The 27,475-nt window shown below is 35.7% G+C and overlaps 1 protein-coding gene and 1 long non-coding RNA gene across 6 annotated transcripts in view; both read left to right on the top strand.

Moving 5' to 3' along the window:
* Positions 1-7,525: 7,525 nt before the first annotated feature.
* Positions 7,526-27,475, top strand: part of LOC129443004 (prolyl 4-hydroxylase subunit alpha-1-like) — a 131,230-nt gene continuing 111,280 nt past the window's right edge. Inside the window, exons 1-14 of one of the 5 annotated variants that reach the window (XM_073856198.1) lie at positions 7,526-7,685; positions 9,873-9,969; positions 10,233-10,387; positions 10,678-10,803; positions 10,889-11,128; positions 16,240-16,388; positions 16,505-16,681; positions 16,790-16,842; positions 16,931-17,027; positions 19,213-19,263; positions 19,360-19,398; positions 19,490-19,558; positions 19,831-19,927; positions 20,081-20,828. In XM_073856198.1, coding sequence (XP_073712299.1) covers positions 7,541-7,685; positions 9,873-9,969; positions 10,233-10,387; positions 10,678-10,803; positions 10,889-11,128; positions 16,240-16,388; positions 16,505-16,681; positions 16,790-16,842; positions 16,931-17,027; positions 19,213-19,263; positions 19,360-19,398; positions 19,490-19,558; positions 19,831-19,927; positions 20,081-20,151 — 1,566 coding nt within the window. In that variant the 5' untranslated portion in view covers positions 7,526-7,540 and the 3' untranslated portion in view covers positions 20,152-20,828. Of the gene's footprint in view, positions 7,686-9,852; positions 9,970-10,232; positions 10,388-10,677; positions 10,804-10,888; positions 11,129-16,239; positions 16,389-16,504; positions 16,682-16,789; positions 16,843-16,930; positions 17,028-19,212; positions 19,264-19,359; positions 19,399-19,489; positions 19,559-19,830; positions 19,928-20,080; positions 20,829-27,475 lie in introns of those variants that run through there. The other 4 variants (XM_073856184.1, XM_073856203.1, XM_073856205.1 and 1 more) reach the window with 4 other exon arrangements.
* LOC141350588 (uncharacterized) lies at positions 20,833-25,679 on the top strand. The gene is made up of 2 exons (XR_012358675.1): positions 20,833-24,496; positions 24,958-25,679. It is a non-coding gene; the product is annotated as an uncharacterized lncRNA (long non-coding RNA).

Genomic DNA, 27,475 nt, shown 5'->3' on the forward strand with positions numbered 1-27,475 from the left:
TTTTTTCTTTATATGTAAGAATCATGGTACATAAAGATGTATACAGTACTATATACAAAATCTTAAATCAATTCAAATTTATGAATAGTGCTTGTTTGCAACCAGCGCAATGTTACATTGTTTTAAAGTGCCTTAACGTGAAAAAAATTAAATATATTTTATATATAATGGATTACATGGTATTACTGCAAATGTTAATCTGATAAAATGGTATACACTATTTCTTTAACTATTGAACATTTAGTTAAACGTCGTATTAAACTAGACATGCCTTTCCATCTTACATGAAAAAATAACCCTTAAAAAATGCCATCTTGCTTTTCATGCCTATTAAAGGATTAGTCCATTTTCTTGGGGGAAGAATCCAGATGGTTTGCTCACCACCATGTCATCCAGGTTGTTGATTTCTTTCTTTGTTCAGTCGAGGGGAAGTTGTGTTTTTTGAGGAAGGCATTGCAGGATTTTTCTAATTTTAATGGACTTTGATGGAGCCCAACATTTGATACTTGACTCAACACTTGGCCGTTTTTTTCGGCGGAGTTTCAAAGGACTATAAACAATCCCAAACGAGGCATAAGGGTCTTGTCTAGCGGAATGATTGTCATTTTTGACAACAAGGGTGACAAATGTGCATTTTTAAACCACAACGTCTCGTCATGTAGATCCGGTCGTGATGCGCCAGCTGACCCCACGCAATACGTCAAGAAGTCACAGAGGACGAACGCGAAACTCCGCCCCAGTGTTTACAAGTGTGTTGAAAGAGGACCGTATGTCAACTGATACTAACTAATGTCTTTGTGGCAGTTTATTGTTAAAAATGGTCCGCAAATGTGCGTTTTATATGTAACACGTGACCTCCCTACGTCACCACGCATTTACGTTAGGTCGCGCTGGACCGGACCTAGACGAAAAGTTGTGGTTTAAAAGTAAATATTTTTTATTTTTCTTGTCAAAAATGACAATCGTTTTGCTAGATAAGACCCTTATGCCTCGTTTGGGATCGTTTATAGTCCTTTGAAACTCCGTTGAAAAAAACTGTTAAGTGTTGAGTCAAGTATTAATTATTGGTGTCTATTAAAGTCCATTAAAATGAGAAAAATCCTGCAATGTTTTCCTTAAAAAACATAATTTCTTCTGGACTGAACAAAGAAAGACATCAACATTTTGGATGACATGGTGGTGAGTAAATTATCTGGATTTTTCTTTTAAGAAAATGGAATATTCCTTTAAGCTAGCAAATACTTAAAAATTAACATTGTGTACTTTATTATTGACTCTTTAACATATTTATTGTGTTACATAATCTGTAAATTGCCTTTACTGAGGACTTAAAAGCTGCTTTTGACCATCTCATAGCTTCGATGACAGAAAGAAGTGTAGTTTATATCGAATGACCGCTTTTCAAATCAGACTTGTTGCTTTCTAGGAAGTTGTTTGGTACGAGATAGGAGGAAAGCTGGTAATAAACAACACACTCGAGTGTCTTAGAAATTAATGAAAGGAAGAAACACTGGCCGATAATGTTTAGTATTAAATATGGGTTTCCCCGCCAGCATTTAAAAAAAAAGTTGCCAGCCAGCACCAGCAACTTGATTGATTTTCACAAAAGTTTAATGTCTTCCAGAAAATGTTCTTCTTTAAATATCTAAACATGACCAATGAAAGAACAGACCCTTAAACAACAACAACAAAAAACATTTCATCCTACCTTCATTAGTTCTCTTTTTATCACCTCTCAAATATGGGTAGGTTTCTTCAAAAACTCAAAATTTTGAACAAAAAGCTGAGATAATTAAATTTTTGAAGGACTTTTGAAAGAGATCAGATGCAGAGTGATCCTTAAAACATACATGGAGTATTTTCTCTTTCACGTGAGGCATTACTTCCGGGTTGTATAAGTTGAGGAAGTGCGCTACCTGGTGGATAATAGCGGTATTGCGGAAAGACGGAAATTCTCGTCATTGGCAGGGAAGTGTTTTCCTTAATTGACGAGATAACTCGTCAATGGCGGGGAAAGAGTTAAGGAGCAGTGTTACCCGAGCCTCCTTAAAAGCTGAAGGAAATGTACAGTCTGACACACATTTTAAAATGCAAGTGAGTGCAGGAAACACTTCAATGTTTTCCGTATTTAAAGACTGTTACATGAGTAGTTACACAGGTAAGTATGGTAGCACAAAATAAAACGTGACGAGGGAAACAATGGAAGTTTTGGTGGCTTCTAAATGTATACCTATTTGGATCACAAGGAATGAATGGGGCTAGGCTAAATGCTAACACATTCACAATGCGCTGTACAAAGATTAAAGGTGCAGTGTGTAACTTTTAGAAGTATCTAATGACAGAAAATTTAAAAATTCAGCATTATATTATGTTTACATGCCAGTAATCCATGCAGTCAGTGCAGTGTGGGGTAATATTATTAACTTAACTTATTTATACTTAATACATTTATTTATTCTATTATACTCTCATTGGGGGGCTTAGCCCCCCTAAAATTAAAATCCTATAATCGCCCTTGTATGTGAGTGAAAATATGGTTACTGGATAGGGCAGCTGGTGTGGCAGTGTCCTCTGGTTTTATTCAGTGAGTGTCCAAATTCTGAGACCAGAATGTCTAGCAATTGTAGTTATTGTTTAACATTGTTGATAGTGTATTTAGATATTTGATTCAGTGATCACTAAATATTGGTTTTAATACAATATTACCAGTGCTTTGTGTAATATGTTAGTTTGTGAAGAGGTAATGTTATATGAGATCTGTGATCTTTGATTCTAGGCATTTAGGTGAATGCCCACACGCAGAAAACAAGACTGTCAACATACGTCGGCCTTCATGCATGAAAGATGACTCAAGATTTTTGTTCCGCAAGATTCAATGCACAAAAACACAACAATACACACTCTGTGTGTGTACACTAAAGATACATTATTTTACATTGTTTTATAACTCATAACTAATTATGTTATACAGTAGGTAAATCTGATATATATAAACACGGTAATGTAGATGCATTATTAATCTTCATACACTATTAAGTTTTGTTTCTGCATTAGTCATGAGGAACAAATGTGATACAAATAGGGTTGCATGGCAACATTCTGTACTGTAACTAACAGATGATTTTTCTTTCTGCTTAGATAAGGCAATTGTTTCACAATAGGGCATGTGAGAGATAAAGAGATGAAATGAAGTACCTTCTTTGAAATACAGTACAAACAGGTTCCCACACACTTTTTGGAAATAGGCCGACTTCAGATAACAGCTCCTGAATTTTTTATACAACAATGGCAAAACTATGAATGAATAATGAAATAATGAATGTGTTTATATGAACACATTCTATGATTTCAGAGGAATGCTTTCTACTTTAAACTTTGCAGAAAAATCAGCGTGGTTATAGATTCTGCCAACAAAGCGGTATTTCTGAATGGCCTTAGGATGGGATTAAGTGTCAGGAATCAGGATGAGGAAGAACCCAAGTGCGGACGTGGATGAACAACACAGGACTTTATTGAACAAAACAGGAAAACAAAAGCCACGAGGGGGCAAAACAAAACAGGGAAAACACAAATCTAACAAGACTACACTAAACACTATCACTTAAACAAAACACTAAACATAAACTGGAAAACAAGCTATACACTGCAAGACTTACTAATTGACTCTTAGACGAACAAAGTAACATTGACGAACCCGCACTGGACGACAAACACAAGAGCTGTGTCTGAAACCGCTCCCTATCCACTATATAGTGCACTATATTGGGTGTCGGCCATTTTGTAGTGGTGTCCGAAACCTGAGTGAACAACTTCATTCCCTACATTCATTCACTACTTTTTACCCACAATGCACTCTGATTTTGAGGGTACATTCGATGTACACTCGTTCACTCATATTTCCCATGATGCAACGGGAGACGAACGCAACTTGAATCAGCTGAAGGATACTAACAGTAAACACCAAACATTTTCTTGTTGTCAGTTATTTCTACTTTTTGAAAATAAACAAATGAAAAATAATTGCGTTATCTTTTATTTAAAATCTAATAAACATTTTTATTAAACAATAAATAAACAGCAGTAAATAAATATTATAAGCAGTTGTTTTGTTCTCTTTATTATCAACTAATACAATAAACATGACAAATGTGAAAAACAGTAAGAAAGTAAACTTTACCATTTCACAGCACAATCAATAAAGCCACACAGGTGTTTTTGATGAATCTCTGCGACAGCTCTCTGACGCATGATATTTGCGTCAGTGTCCGAAATCGCTCACTCATTTTCATTTGCTTCTTCCCCATATAGTGGACTCAACTGTCATTCCCCATATAGGGAATAGTGAATAAGTGAACGAGGGAACGGTTTCAGACACAGCTAAGGACTTTTAAATAGGGAAAAAATAAATGACATACACCTGGAAATCATTACATGTAAGGGAACGGGGAAAAAGTGACGAGACCCGGGAAATGCGTGGTCAGAATAAACCAATACTAAAACCACGCATCTCCCACATAAAACATTGTACTGTCAGAACCATGCCATGCTAAAACTAGATCTAAATACAAACAAGGATCTGGCAGGATCCTGACATTAAGCGGATTAGAAGCAAAAGTATTTGATGAACATTATAGGCTAAAAAACTAATACATACTAAAAATCTAAAAACTAACTGGGGTGTCATTTTTAACTGATATGTGTGACAAGGTTGAAGACCCACTGAAGTGTCTACATCTTTTTATGTTTTGGAGCTCAGTATTCATGGTCAAATAAGCCAAATAACTTCAATTTTGATTTAATTTGGACTCACTCTACATTCTACAAACTACAGTTTTAACCTGTCTTAATGCAAGCACAAAAAATGAAAATGACTTCAACAGAAATAGAAATACAGATCAGAAGAAACTCTATATAAAAAACATACAAACACTTCTCAGTTAGTTGTGGTTTATATATTACATTTGGTAACACTTTACTTGAAGGGGTGATTATAGGGCTGACATGACACCTTCATAATCATGACATGACACATGTCATGAACATTAAGGAGATTTTATGCATGTTTATGACAAGTGTCATTCATTCAATTATGTCACTTTTAATTCAAAGATGACGTTGTTTGGGATGTCTTTGTTGTGACAACTTGACCTTACCAAGACAACATAACTGATCACTTTTTACCAGTGATACAAAATAAATGTGTCATTTAAATGTCATTAAGTGTTAAAACTCTTTCATATAGTTTTATAACATCGTCATGAATATTTTTCTTGACCTCAACTACAGTGGTATAAATATAATTTGTCATTAAAATGTCATTAAGTGTTAATACTCTCTCAAATAGATTTATAAAATCATCATGAATATTCTTCAGTTCGTAAAGTTTCCTTCATGTGTTTAAAAAATAAAATCAATCATCTAATAATAAAAATAATAATTAAAATTGATACAATTATATTTTATTGCATTTGGAGACAGATTCACCTAAAATTAATGAAAACAGTTCAACATTGGGTCCATATCGCTGCATAAGAGTTAATTACATTAAATTAATTTATTTTATTAATTAAATGTTTTGTTAGTTTTTTCTTCTTATTTCAGAACCTTTTATGTGAGGAAGAACAAGTTCTGTTAATTATCAGTTTTTTTATGTATTGTGCACATACATAAAGCTAAGTATAATCTTTTGACGTGTCTGTTTCATTTTGTTATGGTATTTAAAGTTATTTCACATAGTATTATCACTTGGGAACACCAGACTTGGGACAGTCGTACTTCGGCACAACACCTAACGTGGGACCTTTAACGTGGAACACTGTGAAACCTGGTTCCTACTGCCCCCCCCCCAAAAAAAAAAAAATTTAGGGGAGATGTCCTCCTCAACCTTGCCCATGGTGGGCATCTGCTCAATGCCAGATTATAAAATATGATGTTAAAAGTAATATTCATTGATTATCTTTCTTCAGTTGCTATAAATTAATCTATTAATTTGAGAAGGAGTTCACAAGACCCTGTTTTATGTCAGAAGTGAAAGATAAATTACAGAAAGATAAATTACAGAAACTACATATAATATATGTCACTATGTGTTTTGTGTAGGTTTGTAAAGTGGTAATGTTATTTGAGATCTGGGGTGAGATTTGATTATGGACATTAAGGTGAATACCTACATACACCAAAACAAGATTGTCAACATACATCAATGTCTTACAAACCCATGACAAACATACAATTTTAGCAATTTGTATAGGTCTAATAAAACTTTGTCATTCAAATACATTTTACTTTCAGTTTCTACATTAGTCATAAAAGCTCATGTGATGCAAGTATTTTTGCAGTCACACCAATCTGTACCGCACCAGCGCTTAGAGCGGAGCATTATTTAAAACCATTGAAAACATACATCGGCCACAGGAAATAACATGTACACGCGCCCATAACATGTGATTTTTCTTTTTGTTTAGACATGCCTTTTATAGAGTTACTTGAAATAATGCTTTAAAACACAAGAGGATTAAAGAAGTGAAATTGAACACATTTCTTTGAAAATACAAAACTAACAGGTTCTCACTGACTTTTTGGAAAAATACCTATTTCAAATATGAGAGTTTGAGAATGATTTCACAACAACCATTCTCATTCTCACTTATATATAGAAAATTAAGATTCAATGAACAAAAAACAGCTTTTGTTTGCCCATTGTGTATAGTGCAAACAAATTGAAAATCCATTAACCTTGATCCATAACTAGGCTGATGTGAAGTACAGAGTTTGTAGTAGGAGTCATTTCATAAAATCTTAATAGGGGATTGTTAGGGATTTACAAGGAGGAACCCAAATGCAGACGGTGGTGGTGATGAACACAAACTATTTTATTCAAAACAGAAAATAAATCCCACGAGGGGTCAAAATTACATAAACAAGATACTTGACAGAGGGAAAGAAACTAAACAAGACTAGATCTTAAACACACTTAACACTAAACAGGAAGACACTAAACAATGAACTTGACTAATACAACAAACAACACAAGACTAGACTACTAAGACAGCGTACTCACAGGTACTCAGAACAATGCACAAGCACAGGACAATGAATACAAGAGGATTAAATAGGGGAACAAATCAAGAGGAGAGCAAATGATATAAATAATGAGGAGGCTAACAAGGGAGCGGGGTAAAAGAGACAAGACACAGGGAACACGTGGTCTAGTAAACCAATACTGAGACCACGTGAACCCACACAAAACATGGGTCTGTCAGGATTCTGCCACAAGACTGACAAAACCATGACAGGGGATAGGATGCAAAATGATTTTGAAACAGGCCCTGTCACATAAAGGAATAGACACTGTTTGGTAACTATTACTGCATTGTTATATGAATATTGAGTGTGCAGTAACTAATTACATATAAGAATACATACATAAACATATTTAGTATCACAATAGGTGATTGTTCAGTTTTGCTTTTGCTTTCTCAGAAGTGTCAGATGTAGGTGTGTCTTAAGATGATTTTTATTTAAACACTTACAGTTACAGATGTACAGACTCTTGACAAATTGTGCTGTGACTGTTGACATGTTTTGTGGTTTCAAAAACATGAAGGTAATAATGCAACTATTATCATTTGTGGCGTGTGTCTGGATTGTTTCTGCCGCTGAGAATGAAATCTTTTCATCAACAGGTATATTAGTGTTTCTTTAATATTATTATATCAACAATTTACATTATTGACCATTATTAATACAAAGTTTTTATTTATCTCCTTTGTCTATTTATTCCCTTCTGAGGAAATGGTAACACTTTACAATAAGGTTCATTAGTTAACATTAGTTAATGTATTACCTAACATGAACAAACCATGAGCAATACATTTGTTACAGTATTTCTTAATCTTTGTTAATGTTAGTTAATAGAAATAAAGCTTTTAATTGTTTGTTCATGTTAGTTCACAGTGCATTAACAAACGTTAACAAGATTTTAATAAAGTATTAGTAATTGTCGCATTTAACATTAACAAAGATTAATAAATGATTTATAAGTGCAGTTCATTATTAGTTCATGTTTACTAATGTAGTTAACTAATGTTAACTAATGAACCTTATTGTAAAGTGTTACCGAGGAAATTAATTTATGTTATTACTTTTGAGTTAAATAAATACACATACATTAATGTTAATTTTTTATTTAAAGAAACAGTATGTAAGAAATTTATATCAATTAATTATAAAATGGCCCTGATATGTCACTACACATTAAGAAATCATTTTCATTTCAAATACTTATAACACTGACAACAGTGTTATGGCCAGGATATTGTCATTTAAAAAGTGGAGTTGCAGCCCTCAACTGATGTTTATGTTGTCATTTTGTGTATTGGCCACCAGCTGTGTGATTGCAGTACCAGTTTTAGCCACAAGTTTTGTGATTGCAGTACCAAGTTTGGCCACAATCCTACATACTGTTCCTTTAAATGTGATAACACTTTACAATAAGCACTGTAGATAAGCTGATCAAACTGTAAAAAAACGCGATCTCTGTAGACAGCTCAGGCTCGACAAACGGCAATATCAACATAGTGGCCAAACCTAGCACAACAAAACATAACAAAGTGTTCCAGCCAATAAACAACAAGAAGGATTTGGGGGTGGGGGTTGGGCGCGTTCATGAAAGCACGGACAGGAGAGGGAGGGGGAGGCGTTAGCTACGCTCCGTTTGTTTGAAAACAGTTCAAACATCAACAGGAAGTGACGTCGCACATTATTCGCCTAGAGAGCCTTTAATCTTAAACTGGGGATCTTCTTCCTCCGCTTAGTTTTTCAGTTTACAAAGTCCGTCATCTAAATAGGGATGAGACGTAGCGCCAGCGCAACAGCCTTTTAAAGAGGATGAGAGCTGAGACTCTCATTGGTTTATTGCAGTTACGCCCAAAATACTCCCATTAATCATTAAAAAAATAGGACCAGTCCTTTTCGACCATGCGCTCGGCGCACAAACCATTTTTCCTGTCATTAAATAAGCAAAAGTGGCGCATTTAGACATTGCGCTGTGCGCTTTAGACAATGCGCTTAGATCGTTAAAATAGGACCCAATAAGTTTCATGCTTGTTGCATAATCCAGCATTTAAAAAATATAAATATCAAAATAGTTAAATAATAGTTAATAGTTAAAAAAAATTATTTTGCTTTTTGCCTCTTTTATTATGTTGGTCAGTTAAATGTTAAATATATCCAATCCATGTTCAGTAAATAAAATAATTTAATGCAGAAATAAACTAGCTAATAGGCCAACTGTATAGTATTGTATACCAGTGTTTAATATTGGTCGGTATTGGTCAATAGCTGTCTGTTTAAATTGGTATCGGCAAAAATCCTATCGGTGCATCCCTACTAAAAATGAACAATACTTCTACAGCATTTATTAATCTCTCTTCATATTACTTATACATTTAATTACATTTCTAATATATTTACTATTACATTTTTTAAATTGTGAGCTGTAGCTGTTAACATTAGTAACAAAATAAATAAACCAAGACAAATTGTGTTGCCATTAACAAACATTAAAAAGGAAATTGTTACATCATGCTGAAGATTTACTAATGTTACAACCCTATTGTAGTGAAATGTAAATGTAAGTTATCTCTGTCCCTGTTACATCTGTTATAATATCCATTAATTTGAATTACAGTTTTCTTATGGTAAATGGACTGCATTTATATAGCGCTTTACACAGACCTATGGCCATCCAAAGCGCTTTACAATTAGCCTCACATTCACCCATTCACTCACACATTCATACACCCGATGCATTTTTGTTATTAAAAACTGCTACTTTACAATTAATTGTAGTTGTACTGTGTTTGAAAAAGATCAAGTCATGCAGCTCGTGGAGGAAGAGAGATACCTTCTGAAGATCTTCAGGAACTATATAACTATTGAGGAAAAAAATTTAAACGTACTCAAAGGGTAAAATAATCACACATTACACATTTGACTTCAAGAAACATTGCCATGAAAAATATATTTAAAAAACTGCAGAAATGTTTACATAATCAGTTGTGGATGATTAAAAATCTTATCCTTTTAATATGTAGAATTAGGTTCAGATATGAACACATTGCAAAGTTTTACGTTTTGAATAGGTAGAGCCTCAGAGACAGCTAAATTTTTTCTGACAGTGTACGAGGATGATGTAATGTTGAAAGAATGTATCTTTATCTTCAATGCAGCATTCTTGAGCTTCTTACACAGCGCTCAAACTCTGAGGACTCTGAGGACTCTGAGGAAGCCATGAGTAACCCTGTTGCTGCTTTCAAACTCATACAACGAATGAGAATTGAATGGGTCACTATGGTAAACTCCACTAAAAAGAGTATTTATGAAGGTGGGTTATTTTTAGCTATATTTAAAAAGTTCAGATGCAAAAGCATGTGACAGGGCCATGCGTCAAACAAATGAGATAATGATTGTAACCGAATGCTCTTGGCACGTAATATACAGTCATCAAATATCTATGCATCTAATCGGCTTAATCCCATTCAGAGATACCATCTAGAGTCTGATTTTAAAAAATTTTAGAAGAAAATGGTTTTACATCTGAAATCTTCATTTTATACCCAATGTTATTAAAATGTCCTTTTTTTATTAAAGTTTTTTTTTTTGTTAATCTTGTAGAATTTCAAGTAATACTGCACTCAGATATACTAAAAATCCCATCAAATGAAGATATTGCGGGTGCAGCTTTAGGACTTTTTAGCCTGCAAGAGATCTACAAACTCTACCCAGACGACATCGTAAAAGGTGAAATGTCTGCAATAATGGAAAGTTACGGTTTGTTGTTCCCTCTGTTGCATGTTTTCACAAATCAACTACGATAATTTCACAGGAACATTTTTCGGTGAGGACGAAGCTTATCTTGTGGGGAATATCGCTTATAAGCAGGACAAATTTCAGCTTGCCTTTCACTGGTTTCTATACAGTCTGAAAATGCTAAATCATCCAGACTCCAGACCTTCGATACGAGTTGTTACTAAGGAAATTTTGCTTTCTTACCTGAGCACCTCAGCATATAAGTTTGGAAGTCTACCTGTGGCAATAAACTACACCAAACAGCTTCTAAATCTGGGTGAGTCGAATGTGTGCTAATACTGAATTATTTTATCATTATCACATGAATGAGAGTGATATATATTGTCATTTATTTATAGACGGTTTTATCGGACACATGCATGTTGCCACACTGTCGGAAACGAAGGTATAGATCCGTACCTTTTCTTTCACTGGGGCTGTACCTCAAGTTTCTGTTTGATACCTTTACAGGAATACAAAACAGTTTACAATTTTGGGCAGACTACCGTACCTTAAGCACCCTTTAAGAAGGTAATTGTATGGACCATTAGGTACAGATGTGTAAACAAAACATTTCGTACCAATATGTACCTTTGAGATACTAATATGTATTGTTGAGGTACTAATAAGCTCTCTTTGGTCCCAGCATGTACTTCTGAGGTACTTAAATGAAATCCTTAGGTGCAAAGCTGTGCTTTTTGAACGGGTACAGCCCCAGTGACAGAAAGGGTACGGTTTTGTACCTTTGTTTCTGAGAGTGCATGGTTACATGCCTGGCCCAAATTTAACATCTGATCTGTGATGTTCCAGTTCATTTAACCCTGGAGAACCCACAGGGTCAAATTTGGTCAATAGAAGAAATGGGTTTTTGATTCTCCTGGGTTCTCCAGGGTTAAGAGACGCAGACACGCGTGGTGTAGACCAGAGTTGAACCAAAATTGCAGCACATTCTCGCTCCCCAGGGCGTCGGGGTCTGGGGCATGTTCAGGCGCCTTCAGCGTCAGTGTGAACAAAATGGGGGCTCCGTTGTTTTCGTGCTGGTCCCTCGGTGTCGGATGTAGACGGGGGTGAGTCCCGGAGGTTGATGCCGTCACGTTATGCAACGATATGCAGGATCATGCTGCTTCTGGACGGTAACTACTCAATTTTTTTCCAATTTTTAAACCATTGTCGCATTGGGTTACAGTTAGAGTTGGGTTTGGGTTAGGATGTAATTTTATGTAACAGAAAGTCGTTCTAACCCCAACCCCAAGCGACAATGGTAAAAAATTTGGAACAAAAATTGAGTAGTTACCGTCCAGAAGCTGCATGAACCTGCCGATCGTCGCATAATGTGACAGCATCACCTTCCGGGATTCCCTTTCCTCTATATCCGACGCTGAGGGATTGGCATGAAGGCAACGGAGTTCCCGTTTCATCGATATAGTGACGCATAGGGGCACCCTTCACGTCTTCGTGCTGACGCTGAGGGCGTTTGGGCATGCTTCAGATTTTGATGCCTTGGGGAGTGAGAATGGGTTGAATATTCTGTCTGGCAAACCCCTTCAAAGCGTCTGCAGCAGGCTCATTTTGACAAGACATATGATGCACATAAGTTAACATGACACACGGCGAACACCTATTTTGACATGATGAACCACACACATGACGGGCAATGTTGTGATGGGCTTCGCATCGTGCACCCTCGAACAAGAAGTCACAGGCCACCCCTATTTGGCAGTCAGGCAAATTCAAGGAACTGTAACTAAAACCTCATTCACACAGCACTTTGCTCCCAAAACATTTCCGTAAAATTGACAGAGAGGCTTCTTTGTGAACACAAACGCATTTCCCATATAGGTCCTCCTGTGAAGAGAACCTATAACATTGCTGTAACATCCACGGTAAGCATTCTGTGTGAACAGGACGCAGAAACAGTGCTGAAAGCAGTGTTGGGGGTAACGCATTACAAGTAATGTGCATTAAGTAATAATATTACTTTTCTGCAGTAACGAGTAAAGTAACGCACTACTTTATAAATGTACACATTAATATTTGAGTTACTTTTCAGTTTAATTAATTTGATACAAAAAAGAATGTACTGAGTAAACTGAAACCCCATTCACACAGACCTCTGGTCCCAGAAAATACCCGTAAAATTGCCAGACAAGCGTCTGTGTGAATAAAAACTCGTTCCGTTAATCTTCTGGGATGGTTGCCGGAAAGAGGACCTAGTAAGATACGCGGGTAACCCTCTGTGTGAACAAGAATGCCGTAAAGGGCGTGTCGAAGTGAGGACGCGCGCGTCATCATCACAACACAAGTTATGGTTCAGCTCCTTACAACGACAGATAACATGCATATAAACATTCACCACGAGAAATGTTGCAAACTAGATTGAAGCAGTTATCAGGAAATGATAAATGAGACGCATAAACAATGACGCACGTGCCGTAATGAGGACGCGCGTGTCATGACAACATGAAGTTGGTTCAACTCTTTGAAATAAGGGATTTACAACATTCACGACGAGAAATGTCAGCAAACTGGACTGAAGCAGATATCAGGTAAGTTAGCTCGTTACTTACTGCGTTGAAACGGAGATCATTCAGCAGCATAAAAGAATATCGCGTCACGTGCTCATTTGAGCTATAATAAACGAAAATACCCGCATGTCATTCCAACGAGATATATTGTTCAGCTCCTCAAAATGCGTGTTTTAAATGCATATAAACAATCACGATGAGAAATGTCTGAAAACTGTATCAAAGCAGAAATCAGGGAGCTCGTCAAATATCCACTCTGAAGCTGAGATCATTCAACAGCATAGAAATGTGCATTCACGCACTCCTTTGTAGTCTTATTATAAACAAAAATGCAAGCGAGTTGTTTCTGGAGAGAGAAATAATACATAATATGCAAACTTCAGACGCTGCGTAGAAGAGAGGGCGGGACTTTCAACATGTCACGTGTCTTTCCGGGACCATCAGATGCCGTGTAATCTTGGCAGTGTGAACGAACAAAAACTCTAACTATCCTGGAAAAATCCAGGATGCATTTTACGTGTATTTTACGGAATTTCTGTGTGAAAAGGGCTTGAACGTAGTCACGTAGAATTATGCACTCTTATGCGTGCGCACCTTAGCGGAAACAGTTTGAATCAGAAACAGAGATGGCAGGCCAGAGCGTGACATTTTTGCGATGGAAATATGCAATTTCTGAATGCAGAATTTCTCAGTGATAAAAAACACCTCCAAGGCCTGAAAGAGATCAAGCCTTAGCCAAGTAAGAAAAAGTAACGCAAATGTAACTTAAAAGTAACGTAAGTAATATTTTCCATAAAAAAGTAACCAAGTAATGCAATTAGTTACTTTTTTGGGGAGTAACTGAATATTGTAATGCATTACTTTTAAAAGTAACTTTCGCCGTAAGGGGCGCACCGTATGAGCACACGTGTGTTTAAATAAAAATTATTGGCATTGCGAAGCAACCAAAAATTAAACGATCCATGTATTTTCCGTAATCTCTGTGTGAAAGGGCTACCATGATTTTTCACAGTAACTTTAGCTTACTGATACACTTTTTTTGCTTGTTATTTGAAATAATCTACTCTAGAAGACTCTGTTGTTATTGATCTTATGCGGAAGTCTACCAGAAGTTAAGCTTTAAAGCCATTGGTGTATGTTGTCTTTTCGTTTACATATAAATATATATAAATATATATATATTAGGGCTGTCAAAATTAACGCGTTAACGCAAATTCATTTTAACGCAACTAATTTTATTAACGCCGATTAACGCAACGCGCAATTTCTGTTTGACCCTTGGTCCAGCCCATAGTTGAATGAACAGAGACGCAGACGAATGGGATCCTGTCTAAATGATTCAGAGGTTTTCATAGAAATAAGAACATTAACCAAATCGTCTAGCAAATCCAATGCTCTAAATGCTCGTTGGACATCTGAAATGATCTATATTTATACGTCTGAGGTGTAAAGTTCCCGCCCTCCTAATGCTTAATCTAATGCAAAGATGCGTCTCAATTCATTTTGGTTTCGCTTTTATGCATGACTTAGAAAATAGACTGCAGGATTTGCTTGATGTTAAAAGAGTCATTAAGAGAGATAAAGTTCGGTACCTGATTATTGTTAAAGAGTTATTAAGAGCGACAAGACTCAAAAGCGATCTCCTCACGCTGACTGACTGACATCTGAAGCGACATCTACACAAAATTGAAGTTTTACAAATATCTGCTTTGATAAGAATTCACGCAGGTAGGATCTATAATCTGTTATGTCTTAAGTAAATGTTTGGTTAACTGTTGGGTAAAAATATCTGATTTGTAACATTATATTAGATCACTTAGATTTTAAGCAGTCTGTCACAATGTCAATCAAACAAAAGAAAAAAAGTTTAACATATATTGATTATGTTTTTGCTTTATGTGTGCTAAATCTTATAGTTTTATCAGTGATTTTAAGGTATTGATGTGGTAATTTGATGTATGGATGTGGTAATTTTTCTGGTAATTTAACTTTGCTGACTCTTTCAACTTCAAACAGGTGTAGTTCTGTCATATTTTGTTATATTCCACCAAATCATGCATTGTTCTATGTTTTAATAGAGAATGTCAAAATATGAACAACTATTTTTTTTTTGAAAATTTGCTAATTTCGACTAAATTTGACAGCACATGTCACAAATGATGCAGCATCAAATAAAAATGCAGAAAGAAAATTCTTCTTAAAGGAAAATGCATATACAAAACAATGGCCTGATGGTTCTGTTAAAAATGTAAACAGGCTGTTGTTAACATACATTTGCATAAAAGCATCTATATATGTATATATGATCAGAGTATTAAAAACCTGAAAAGTGTTAAATTAGGGTAAATTTAGAACGGATAAAAATGTACAATTAATTTTTTAGGTTTTTCTCCTAGGGGGGGTTTTACCCCGGGGAGTCAGCCGACATTGGATTAACTTAGCACCCTCTCCGTTACATTATTTATGCGCTCGCTTGTAAAGTTTATTCATATTCATAGCCGCTGTATTTTGCTAATCTGTCGATTTTTCTGTGTTTTCCCCTGCTTCTATTAATGTAAAGCTGCTTTAAAACATTTACCAATTGTGAAAAGCGCTATATAAATAAAATTGAATTGATTTGTTACCGCTGAAACCGTCTATAGGCATGAGACTGCATGAAATCATGCTAATATTCACTTAATGTAATATTGCTTTTATATAACAGTTATCTTGTGTATTGGACAAAATATGTCCCAGTGCTGCTTTACAAAAAAATCTCACCTGTCCAATCAAATCAGAGAACCAGAAGTAACCAAATAACTGAGGTAACTAAATCTGAGACATACATTTACTGCTGTCTTTTCTTCTTATTTTTTTCTCCTAGACCCAACTAATGATAAAGTGAAACATTTATTGAAGTCGTACAAAACCCTTCAACAAACTTCAATTTCATACTACCCTAATATATTCAAACTGAGTACAAAGTCACATAACACCTATGAAGCATTGTGCAGGGGAAATGTTCCCCAGAAGGCAAGTACAATTTTTCAAGTTTAAACCATTATTTGGCATTAAATTGCAAACAATAAATGTAAAGCTGCTTTTATGTGTTCATTGGTTATTAAAGTTTTTTATATTTTAAAAACCAGACCATCAGGAGGCAGAGAGCACTGTCCTGTAGGTACAGCACAGGTGGAGGAAACCCCAGACTGATTCTGGCCCCACTGAAAGAAGAGGTGGAGTGGAATGAACCCCGAATCATCAGATATCATGACATAATATCAGACAACGAGATTGAGATCCTGAAGAATCTCTCAAGACCTTTGGTGAATATCTAACACACACACAAAACATGAACTCACAGACATGTTAATAATAGATGTGCTGGTTTTCATTGTATACATGATGGTTTATTCTTGTTTTGTGACCCGTAGCTTTCCAGGACTATGACTAAATCAGGCATTTTAAATACCCTTGTTTCTCAAAGGTAATAATTGTGTTATTACTGAGAAAGAGCATTGTTTAAAGAGTTCAACATTTATTTTGTTTCAAAAGTGGAATGAAACATCAATCAGCGTTTTCTTGGATGAAGACAACACTGTGGTTGTTCGAGTCAATCAAAGGGTCGCGGATGCTACAGGACTCTCTATGGAAACAGCTGAAGAGCTACACGTTCAGTCTTATTTAAAACAACGTCATGTTTACGTAACACGGTCTCACACCCATGGCGTCAACACCTGACGACACCCGACCATGCGCCAACATGTCGACGCGGAGGGCACACCTTTCGCGTCATTTTTTGACGAACTGGGGACTTCAATACCACCAGGTACGCGAAATTAAACAGTTGTCGCCTGGCATTGGGGTTAGGGAAAGGTTTGGGTAGGGATGTCATTCTGTAATTCTAACCCTAAACCGACGCGAAAATGGTAGAAAATGGTAAGAAAATAGGAAAGAGAATGCAACGGACTTAGTGGTGTTGCAGTCCCCAGTTCGTCAAAAAATGACGCGAAAGGTATACCCTCCGCGTCAACATATTGACGCATGGTCAAGTGTCGTCAAATATTGACGCCATGGGGTGAGACTGGGTTGGTTTACAGTGTGGAAACTCTTTCGCTGTCCTAGTTCAACACATGTAAACCTTTGCAAACATGTCTTGATTACCAGTGTTGGGGACAGTTACTTTTAAAAGTAATGCATTACAATATTAAGTTACTCCAAAAAAAGTAACTAATTGTGTTACTTAGTTACTTTTCATGAAAGTAATGCTTACGTTACTTTTTAGTTACTTTGGCTTTACTTTTTCTTGGATGAGGCTTGATCTCTTTCAGGCCTTGAAGGTGTTTTTAATTACTGAAAGTTCTGCATTCAGAAATTGCGTATTTCATCACAAAAATGTTGAGCCCTGGCCTGCCATCTCAGTTTTTGACTCAAACTGTTCCCACACAAGCGTATACGCATAGAGTGCATAATATGACTACGTTTAGTTTAATTCAGTACATTTTTTTTTTTATCAAATTCATTAAACTAAAAAAGTAACTTGTATTCCTTTTTTGAAAAAGTAACTCATATATTAATGTGTACATTTAAAAAGTCATGCATTGCTTTACTCGTTACTTCTGAAAAGTAATATTATTACGTAGTGCACATTTCTTGTAATGTGTTACCCCCAACACTGTTGATTTAATCAAATTCATTAAACTAAAAAAGTAACTTGTATTCCTTTTTTGAAAAAGTAACTTAAATATTAAAGGAATAGTCTACTAATTTTCGGTGTTGAAACGTGTTATTGCCTTGGCTGGGAATTGTTGATGCATCCCTCTGTCGTCTGTGTGCGTGCACGTAAGCGCTGGATCGCGCTGCGACACTTCGATAGCATTTAGCTTAGCCCCATTCACTCAACGGCACCAACCAGAGACAAAGCCAGAAGTGACCAAACACATCAACGTTTTTCCTATTTAAGACGAGTAGTTATACGAGCAAGTTTGGTGGTACAAAACAAAACGTGGCGCTTTTCTGGGCGGATTTAGAGGAGGAACTATGTTTTGTGGCGTAATAGCACTTTTGGGAGCACTTCGACTCGCCTGAAAAGTCCGCTCCCCTTCTCCCTCTCATAATGGGAGAGGGAGGGTGTTACTGCGCCGAGTCGAAGTACTCCCAAAAGTGCTATTACGCCATAAAATATAGTTTCTCTTTTAAATCCGCTTAGAAAAGCGCTACGTTTTATTTTGTACCACCAAACTTGCTCGTATAACTACTCGTCTTAAATAGGAAAAACGTTGATGTGTTTGGTCACTTCTAACTTTATCTCTGATTGGTACCATTGAATGAATGGGGCTAAGCTAAATGCTATCGAAGCGTCGCAGCGCGATCCAGCGCTTACGTGCACGCACACAGATGATAGAGGGATGTATCAACAATTCTTAGTTAAGGTAATAACATGTTTTGATGTTGAAAGTGAGTAGACTATTCCTTTAATGTGTACATTTAAAAAGTCATGCATTGCTTTACTCGTTACTTCAGAAAAGTAATATTATTACGTAGTGCACATTTCTTGTAATGTGTTACCCCCAACACTGTTGATTTAATCAAATTCATTAAACTAAAAAAGTAACTCAAATATTAATGTGTACATTTAAAAAGTCATGCATTGCTTTACTCGTTACTTCAGGAAAGTAATATTATTAAGTAGTGCACATTTCTTTTAATGCGTTACCCCCAACACTGTTGATTACATTATTAACAAAATCAACTTGCATGCTTTAACTCTTGCCCCAGTATACTGTTTTATATTATGATAATTTTAAATATCATTTTTATTTCAATCAGAACTCTTGAGTGATGCATTCATTTTCAGGTTCAGAATTATGGGATTGGTGGCAGACATGAACCACATTATGATGCAGGGGTACGATGTTTATTCTGAAATATTTTTTCATTGAGAGCTTGATTACAAATTGACCAAACTATTGCAAGCTAATCTGAAAACAAATTAATCCCACAGTTTGACGAGAATGAAAGGATTGCTACATTCCATATTTATGTAGGTTAATTCAGGTACCACTGTCTGAAAAAATATTTTTGTCTGTGTTTAAAAATCCATATAGAAATGTATTGATATGCTCCTCCTGTAGATGAGTGATGTCAAGATCGGGGGCGCCACTGTGTTTCCTACAGTTGGAGTTGCACTGCAACCTAAAAAGGTAAACCCTCCACACAGTATATTACTGTTATTGCGGTAAAATCTTTACCACCATTCTGCATTGTAAACTGTTTCTGTAGAAATTACAGTATTACTGGGTATTACTGGCAACTAGCTGCCAGTAACTTAGATTTCACATTTATATAATTTACCGGCAACAGTTTGTTCAAAGTTAAATGAACATGAAACATTTTTAGTCTTTATCTTCTACAGTAAGTTACTGGCAACCAGCTGCATAATTACAGCACATTTTTACAGTGTGTGCTCTTTCAGGGTTCAGCTGTGTTTTGGTACAACCTTAAAAAAAATGGAGATATGGATTTAAGATTAAAGCATGCTGAATGCCCTGTCTTAGTGGGTAATAAATGGGGTAAGTTTTAATATGAATAATAAATATATCTGAAATATTTTAAAATTAAAAGTCCCTAAAAATTATTTTGTATTTTAAACTTTGCTGTTTGTGACACTGATTGAATGATCAAGCATTTCTTATTAGTAAAATATTTTTTTTGTTTTTTTTTAGTGGCTAACAAATTTATCCATGAGTCTGGGCAGGAGTTTAGGAGACCCTGTTCATTGTCAAAGTGGGAGTGAAACGCATCCTAACCCTTTACAAGAAATCTTCATTTTTTATGTATCTGTATATTTATTTTCTCATGATTTGTATACTACTTTAGACTGTGATCTCTTTTATAAATTATAAAGACAGACAGACAGTCAAGCAGATAGATAGACAAAAATAATCAGAAATTAATCAAATGAGCAATTGATCAAATCAGACACTATTAACTGTAAAAAAAAAATATATGATGAAGTATGTTATGAAATCTTTTTATTTAATGTGTTATCAGACAGGGCCCGGTTCCCCGATAACGTTCACTCTTAGCGCGCTAAGAAGACTCAAAAAGATATATCTTACCAAAGTTGTTTATGTTCCTAAGTGTGTTCCCCGAAGTGTCTCTTAGGAAGCTTCTTAACACGCTGCCTCTAAGTTCAACGTAACAGTGGCGCTGTCCCAAGTGAAGGTGCTGAATTATTTGCGATCGATCGCTCAGGGATCGATTTTCCACTTCACGCGAAAGTGCATTACGGCATTAAGAAAGACAACACGCTCTATACAAATGGAACATTACTCAAATTATTCCAGTAACATTTATTTTAACATAGTTTAAGTTATCCGTAAAATATAGACTATTAATTAAATTATCAAATTGTCAGTAATACGGGTAGATGAACCTCGCTAATCATCCACCCTCCTTATCCCGTTGTGCTTCTTGACATGGGTTTAACGACTTAAAAAATTATATAATACACTTTTATACTAATGGTAAGGTACTTAACAATCAGAATTACTAGGCAAGCAGCTGTAGTACTTCTGTTTAATGCGGTATTGCTTGCCATTAATGTTTTCAATAAAAAACAACCTATCTACAATAAACAGAGAGGGTTAAATAGAGAATATGGTCTGAGAAGATCTAGCAGCTCCATAATGAGTTGTCTTGGGAGGCGATTTTTTTATTTAGCCACGTCAGGCAAATTGTCAAAAGGTTTTAAGTGTTACAGAATAAAAAAAATTGGCATGGACTAAACGGTTACTGGGTTACAGGTGTTGTGTGGAAGTCTGTTCCCCCTGTGTTTCCCTTTAGTGTTTTTATAGCGTTTTTATCACATTATACGTTTATTCTTTATATACATTGAAAGTTCTAATGGCTACTGAGATGTGTGTGTGTGCATTTATGTAATGTATCTTGATTGTAAATTATTTTTACAGTATTACAGTTTGAATCATATTATATGTATAATTTGTTTTAAAACAAACAGTAGAGAAAAAAAAGGAAAAAAGACAGGTTAAAAGATATAAAACTGTCAAATAAGAAATATTTAATAAATTGAATTATAGAATACATGATATTATTGCTTTTATTATAACAAATTCAAATCTTTAATCTTTCTAAATAAATTATAAATGTAAACGCTATAAACATAGAGGAAACAGACTTCGATGGGGAACAAACTTCAACACCGGCGCCGTCTTTGATTCATTCTCATACCAAATAAAGTCAACTGCATAAATAGCCCTGTATCCATTGCAAACATATTTTATTATAAGTCTTAAAATGTCCATAACATAAAATCATTGTCAGCATACCATAGTTTGACTTGTACTGCGCTGCGCTGATTTCTAAAGACTGCGGCGATAGCGTTTTGCGCTCAAACAACGCTAAGAGAGAGCTTACGAATGGTCCAGACCAACCTTACCAAAGTGTGACTTACAGAAGATATACTTAGCGTACGAACGTTTTGGGAATCGTGCCATAGAGTTAAGAGAGAGGTTAAGGAATAGGTTAAGAACTACTTAGCGATAAGGGCTGCGTTCCCCGAAACCTTCTTAGCTCTACGTCGTTCTTAAATTGTACCTTAAGCTGTACCTTATCGTTAATACGTGTTTCCCGAAACGTTCTTAGTTACGTATCACTTCTGTAAGTCGTTCGTTCGGAAGGTTGGTCTGAAGCACTCTTAGCTATACCTTATCCCACTTGACTCCGCTAGGGGCCATCACTGTGATAAAAGCTTGTGTAGATTGCAGTCTATATAACTAAATATCTGTAAAAAAAAAAAGTTGAAGTACACTCCGTGTTAAATTAGGCATTTTTTTTATTTAAAGATTAAAATATTCACATAATTAGACATTATTACACTGATGGTTGTTAGATTTTTTATATTTTTTCCAAAGGAACACCAGCTTCGAACTATTACAGGCTTAAGAAACTATTTAAAAAGAGTTTGGGTCGAGGAGTTGGTGAAACTATGGCAGGGCGAATCTATTTTAGCTGCAATAAAACAAATCAAGTAAAATCGCAGACCACGGGAGCACATTCATCACGAAATCATAATTGTTGATTTTCCTAAATATTATTATTGATGTTAAGTCGACTTTGCATCGAAGTTTTTTAATGTTTTCTAACTTTGAGGCAGCTGCATGCCAAATTCTTTATAAACACTCAAAAGAAAATGCTCCACTTGATTATTGCTTGTATATAAGGTCAACAAATTTTCCACATTAAAACTAATCAAAGCTAAAACCTAAAACAATCATATACAACAATTATATATCATATAATATATATTTTATGTTATATTTAAGGTAAACAGACAGGCGCGGCTCCAGAAACGCGTCCATTAAGCGTTATCCGCATTTTAAACGCGCTGCTTGCGCAGTGTCCAAGCACATAAACGCGTGAACTAATGAACAACAATTTGTTTTAATATATATTTATAGTGTAATGCCAAGCCAGGTGAATTGGACGACCCACCTTATTCCCCTGTGCAACGCATTTATTAACCCCTAATATAAATTATCCTTTAAAGTGAAGGAATAATGGATGCATTGGAGCAGTTTATGCATTATACTTTTGGACATGAAGTTGCGAGTTTTGCATGGGTTTGATATAAAATAAAATATACAAGGTTTATATTAAATTTGAAATATTTTTACCAGATATTCCTAATAAATGTAACTTTTTCTATTTCTGAAATGTTTCTTTAATAAATAACACCGCTCTCTCATAACGCAGCGAAGTACCTATTACATAAAGTGAACAATTGATTGTCGAGCAATCGATATCAACCTATTCAGCACCATCGCCATAGACAGCACCTGGTAACGTCGTACGTAACAAAGTATACCTTAAGAAACCCGCTAAGGTACAGTTCGGGAAACACGCCTAGAAAAGGTAAACCTGTAGTTAAGGTTTAACTTAAGAGTCTTCGTAGCGCGCTAAGAGAGAACGTTGTCGGGAAACGCAGCCCAGTTCGGGAAACACGCCTAGAAAAGGTAAACCTGTAGTTAAGGTTTAACTTAAGAGTCTTCGTAGCGCGCTAAGGGAGAACGTTATCGGGAAACGCAGCCAAGAACGTTTTGGGGAACCGGGCCCTGGAAATCTTTTAATTATTATAATAGAAAATAATTAGAGAAGATATCCGGAGTTCTGCCGAAGTCTGCTCCCTCTATGTGTTTCTTATGGCGTTTTTATCACGTTACGTTTATAATTTATTTAGAAAGATTAAAGATTTGAATGAGTTCATAATATCAATAATATTACCATTTATTAAAGTTTTCGTTTTCTATTACTTCTTTTTACCTTATATCTTAGCCTATGTCTTCTTCCTGTTTGTTTTAAATTATGATGTTTACTAATAAATATATAAACATAGCACACACACACACACACACACACACACACACACACACAATGTAAAGTGTTAATGATATATAAACAGGCCTATACAAATTTATTTGTATGTAAACATAATAGTTTTAGAACAAACACGTAGGCTATAAATATAAGGAAGAAATTGAAAACAGGAAAATGATGAAATATTTAAGAAATGATATTATACAGAATACATGATAGTATTGCTCTTATAAGTACTTCAGCGATTCATACTGTAAAAATAATTGATTTACCAATAAAGAACAATACCTATACATTACATACATGCACACAATTAGTAGCCAAGCCATTTAAACTTTTAATTTATTTAAAAAATAAACTTAACTTGGTGAAAACGTTATAAGAAACATTACACTTAAGAGAGATATAGTGGAAACAGACTTCTACAGAACACCGGATCCATAAAAATCACAGTTTAACGCTAAAACACTTCACACAGCTATTCACCTTATTTTTCATGACAACAAGGGCGGCGCCATTTCGCTCATTTTGTCAACGTTCTTCCGGCCGAATAGACGATGAGCAGCTGAGGCAGTGACTGAAGGCGACGCGTTAAGCTTAAAAAGCTCACTCGAGCGCCTTTATGTTTCTTTCTTACCAATTTTAAGCCAACTGAGGAACACCCTTATCCCAAGTAATGGTTCGACTACGATGTTCCGGTAACTTTTAACCACGCCGGGTGTTGAAAAGGTGGCCAGTTTCAGGTAAGCTATCTAGCTAACTTGTGCTCGTTCGCCTAAAGTTAGATTTGTGAAGTCCGTTCTACAAATACTCTCAAGATCAATAACGTTAGTTTATAAAATGCAACTATTTGAATGGTTTTAATTGTCCACCTATATTTTTATATTTACGATAGTACAACGAGATATTATAGTACATTGCATTCTTACAGTAACCCACGTGATTCCTACAAGTTACTGAGATTTCAGATGCTAGAATGTCAGTTCAGTCCTCATTCAGATATTGATAATGACCTATTAAACAACGTATTATTTAACACTGAAGTTAAAGGCTGTGTGTATAATGTTACTGTCTCTTTTTAATGCATCTCTCTCTTACACACTGTTTTGTTTAAGTATGGGTGCCATTTATATATTAATTCTCATGATGCAAGTTTATTTTAAATACTAACATAAAAATGTTTATGGTTATATTGTTTTCACAGATGCATTGATGTGTAGTGATGGAGTGGACAACTGTGAGGATGATACAATCAACATGTTCCTAAACTGTGATGCAGAAACACAATGAGAGGATCCATCCGTCTCTGACCACAACTACACTTTAAAATCACAACCCAACCTGAAGCAACCTACATCTGATATGGGAAAACAATGGTGCAGTTTCCCTGACAGGGCTTATCCTGGTCCCAGGCTAAAATGCATATTTGAGCTACAATAATTTAAAAACACCTTTTACTGACATACCTCAACATATATGAGTGCCATTGTTTTGTCACAAGATGCGCACCAGTCTTGTTTTTTTTTGTAGGGTTTGTTTGTAAAAACTAAAATGTCCTAATATAATTAAATCCTAGTCCTGTAAACCCTGTCCCAGAAACTGCTTCAATGTGTTGAGCTGGCACATATGTACATATCTCTACTGAGAAACAACCATCTTTGGTTCAGCTTTACAGAGGGTTGAAATTGCATCCATTACACAGTCGCCAAGCACTTTACCAGTACATACACCAACAGCTTCCAGATAAACACTTGGGATCAGCTCCTGATGACTCCGATAAAGCTGTGTCTTAATTTACTGCAGGGTGGTCTTGCTTTACCTGTTGTAAAGTTACATTAAACCTTCATATGTGATCAGATGCAGTGATATTAAACATTTACAGTGTGATCAGATGTTGTGCATTTATATTAAACCTTTACAATGTGATCAGGGGCCGTATTCACAAAGAATTTTATCTTACCACTAAGAGTACTCCTAAATCGCACTAAAAGATTTTAGCTAGGAGTTTTCTCTTAAAAGTTATTCACAACGCCTTTCAGACCTACTTTTAGTAAGGAAAAAATATAACTCTTAAACTAAGAGTGAGTCTTCGTTGCTACGGATGACGTCAATTCTCATGCACGAGCTGCCTCGCAATGACCATGGTGATTGGTTGTTAGATGACAGGGCTGTCATGCGGAACATAACATGCACCAAATCATGGAATTACATCGAAATATGTCTGTGTCCTTCACAAAATAAAAATTGTAATGCCTTCGAAATGCATATATAAAAGAAAAGTCGTGAATGAAATTAAATTAAGGTATAATACCCAAATGAAAACCGCCATTTGCCTAATAATAAAAAACGACATTGCATTAACACTTGCTGGATTAATTTACATCCTATTAGCCTAAATAGACTACTTAAAGCAAGATATGTTGCCTATATATTGAAGAAGCCTAATAAATAAATGACGGTGGATTATGAACTCGCCAAAACGGAAAAGAAAGCCCAACTGGATGCAGGATCAGTTATTGCTGCTGTCCCAGTTGGTGCTGGAAAAAAGAAACATAATAAAAGGGAAATTCGGCACTGAGATATCAAGCAAAACTAAGCTTGGGAGACAGTGATGCGCGGGTCAATGTACTGTACAAAACAACCGGCACCCGACCAACGTTTTCAACTAACCCGCCCGCAACTCGGACCACAAAAAATACAAAATAAATATACCGGACCCGCTCCCTGGCCCGCATTTTTTAAGTAGTAATTGTTTAAAATAGTTAACTGGCATTTTTATTTCAAATGACCCGACCGACCGCGACCCGAATATCATGAAAAATATTTTTGGATGACTCATAACCGCAGGCACACGCTCATTTCGGATCAACCCCGCGTATCACTGGGAGAGGATTTATTTGCAGATCAATGCAGCATTCCCGCTTGTGTCGCGGACCCCGGACGACTGCGAGAGGCGGTGGTATGCATTACAATCGCAGTCAAGGGTTGAGATTGCAGCCTTTAAACGGGCAAGCATGGCAACAGGTTGGCATACAATATTAAATATATAATATCATTATTGTTTCATGTAATTCTAAAAACTTCCTGCTTGTCAAGAATGTAATGAATTATGAAACAAATGTCATAAAAATATGCTTACATTAAAGTGTGCTTTTAAGTCTAGGCAATGCTTTTGAGTTGGTGAAACTGTCCATGTTAAGGAGAATCAGCACCTAAGGCATTAGATCCTTTGTGAATAGGTCTTAGTGAGTTAGGAGTCCTCTCGACTTCTTTTAAGCTCTCCCAGACTTAGGTGCTACTTTTAGGGCTAAAATGCTTCGTGAATTACTTTTAGTGAAAAAAATTAGGAGTCCTAAAGTTAGGAGTGACACGCCCATTATTTTTAGGAGTTGCTCCTAAATTCGCCCGTTAGGAGCTACTTTTAGCCTTAAAATTCTTTGTGAATACGGCCCCAGATGTTGTGCATTTATATTAAACCTTTACAATGTGATCAGATGTTGTGCAGTTATATTAAACCTTTACTATGTGATCAGCTGTTACCTGTCATGCAGTTATATTAAACATTTACTATGAGATCAGATGAACCTGCCCTGCAGTTATATAAACCTTTACAGTGTGATCAGATATTATCTGTAAGGAATTTCTTAAACCATATGTGAGCTTTGTAGATTCCACTTAAATGGATTTAAGTCTCCTGATTTGAAGGAATAATTGTTTGCAAG

Source organism: Misgurnus anguillicaudatus, chromosome 2, assembly GCF_027580225.2.
Source record: "Misgurnus anguillicaudatus chromosome 2, ASM2758022v2, whole genome shotgun sequence".
NCBI classification, from domain to species: Eukaryota; Metazoa; Chordata; class Actinopteri; order Cypriniformes; family Cobitidae; genus Misgurnus; species Misgurnus anguillicaudatus.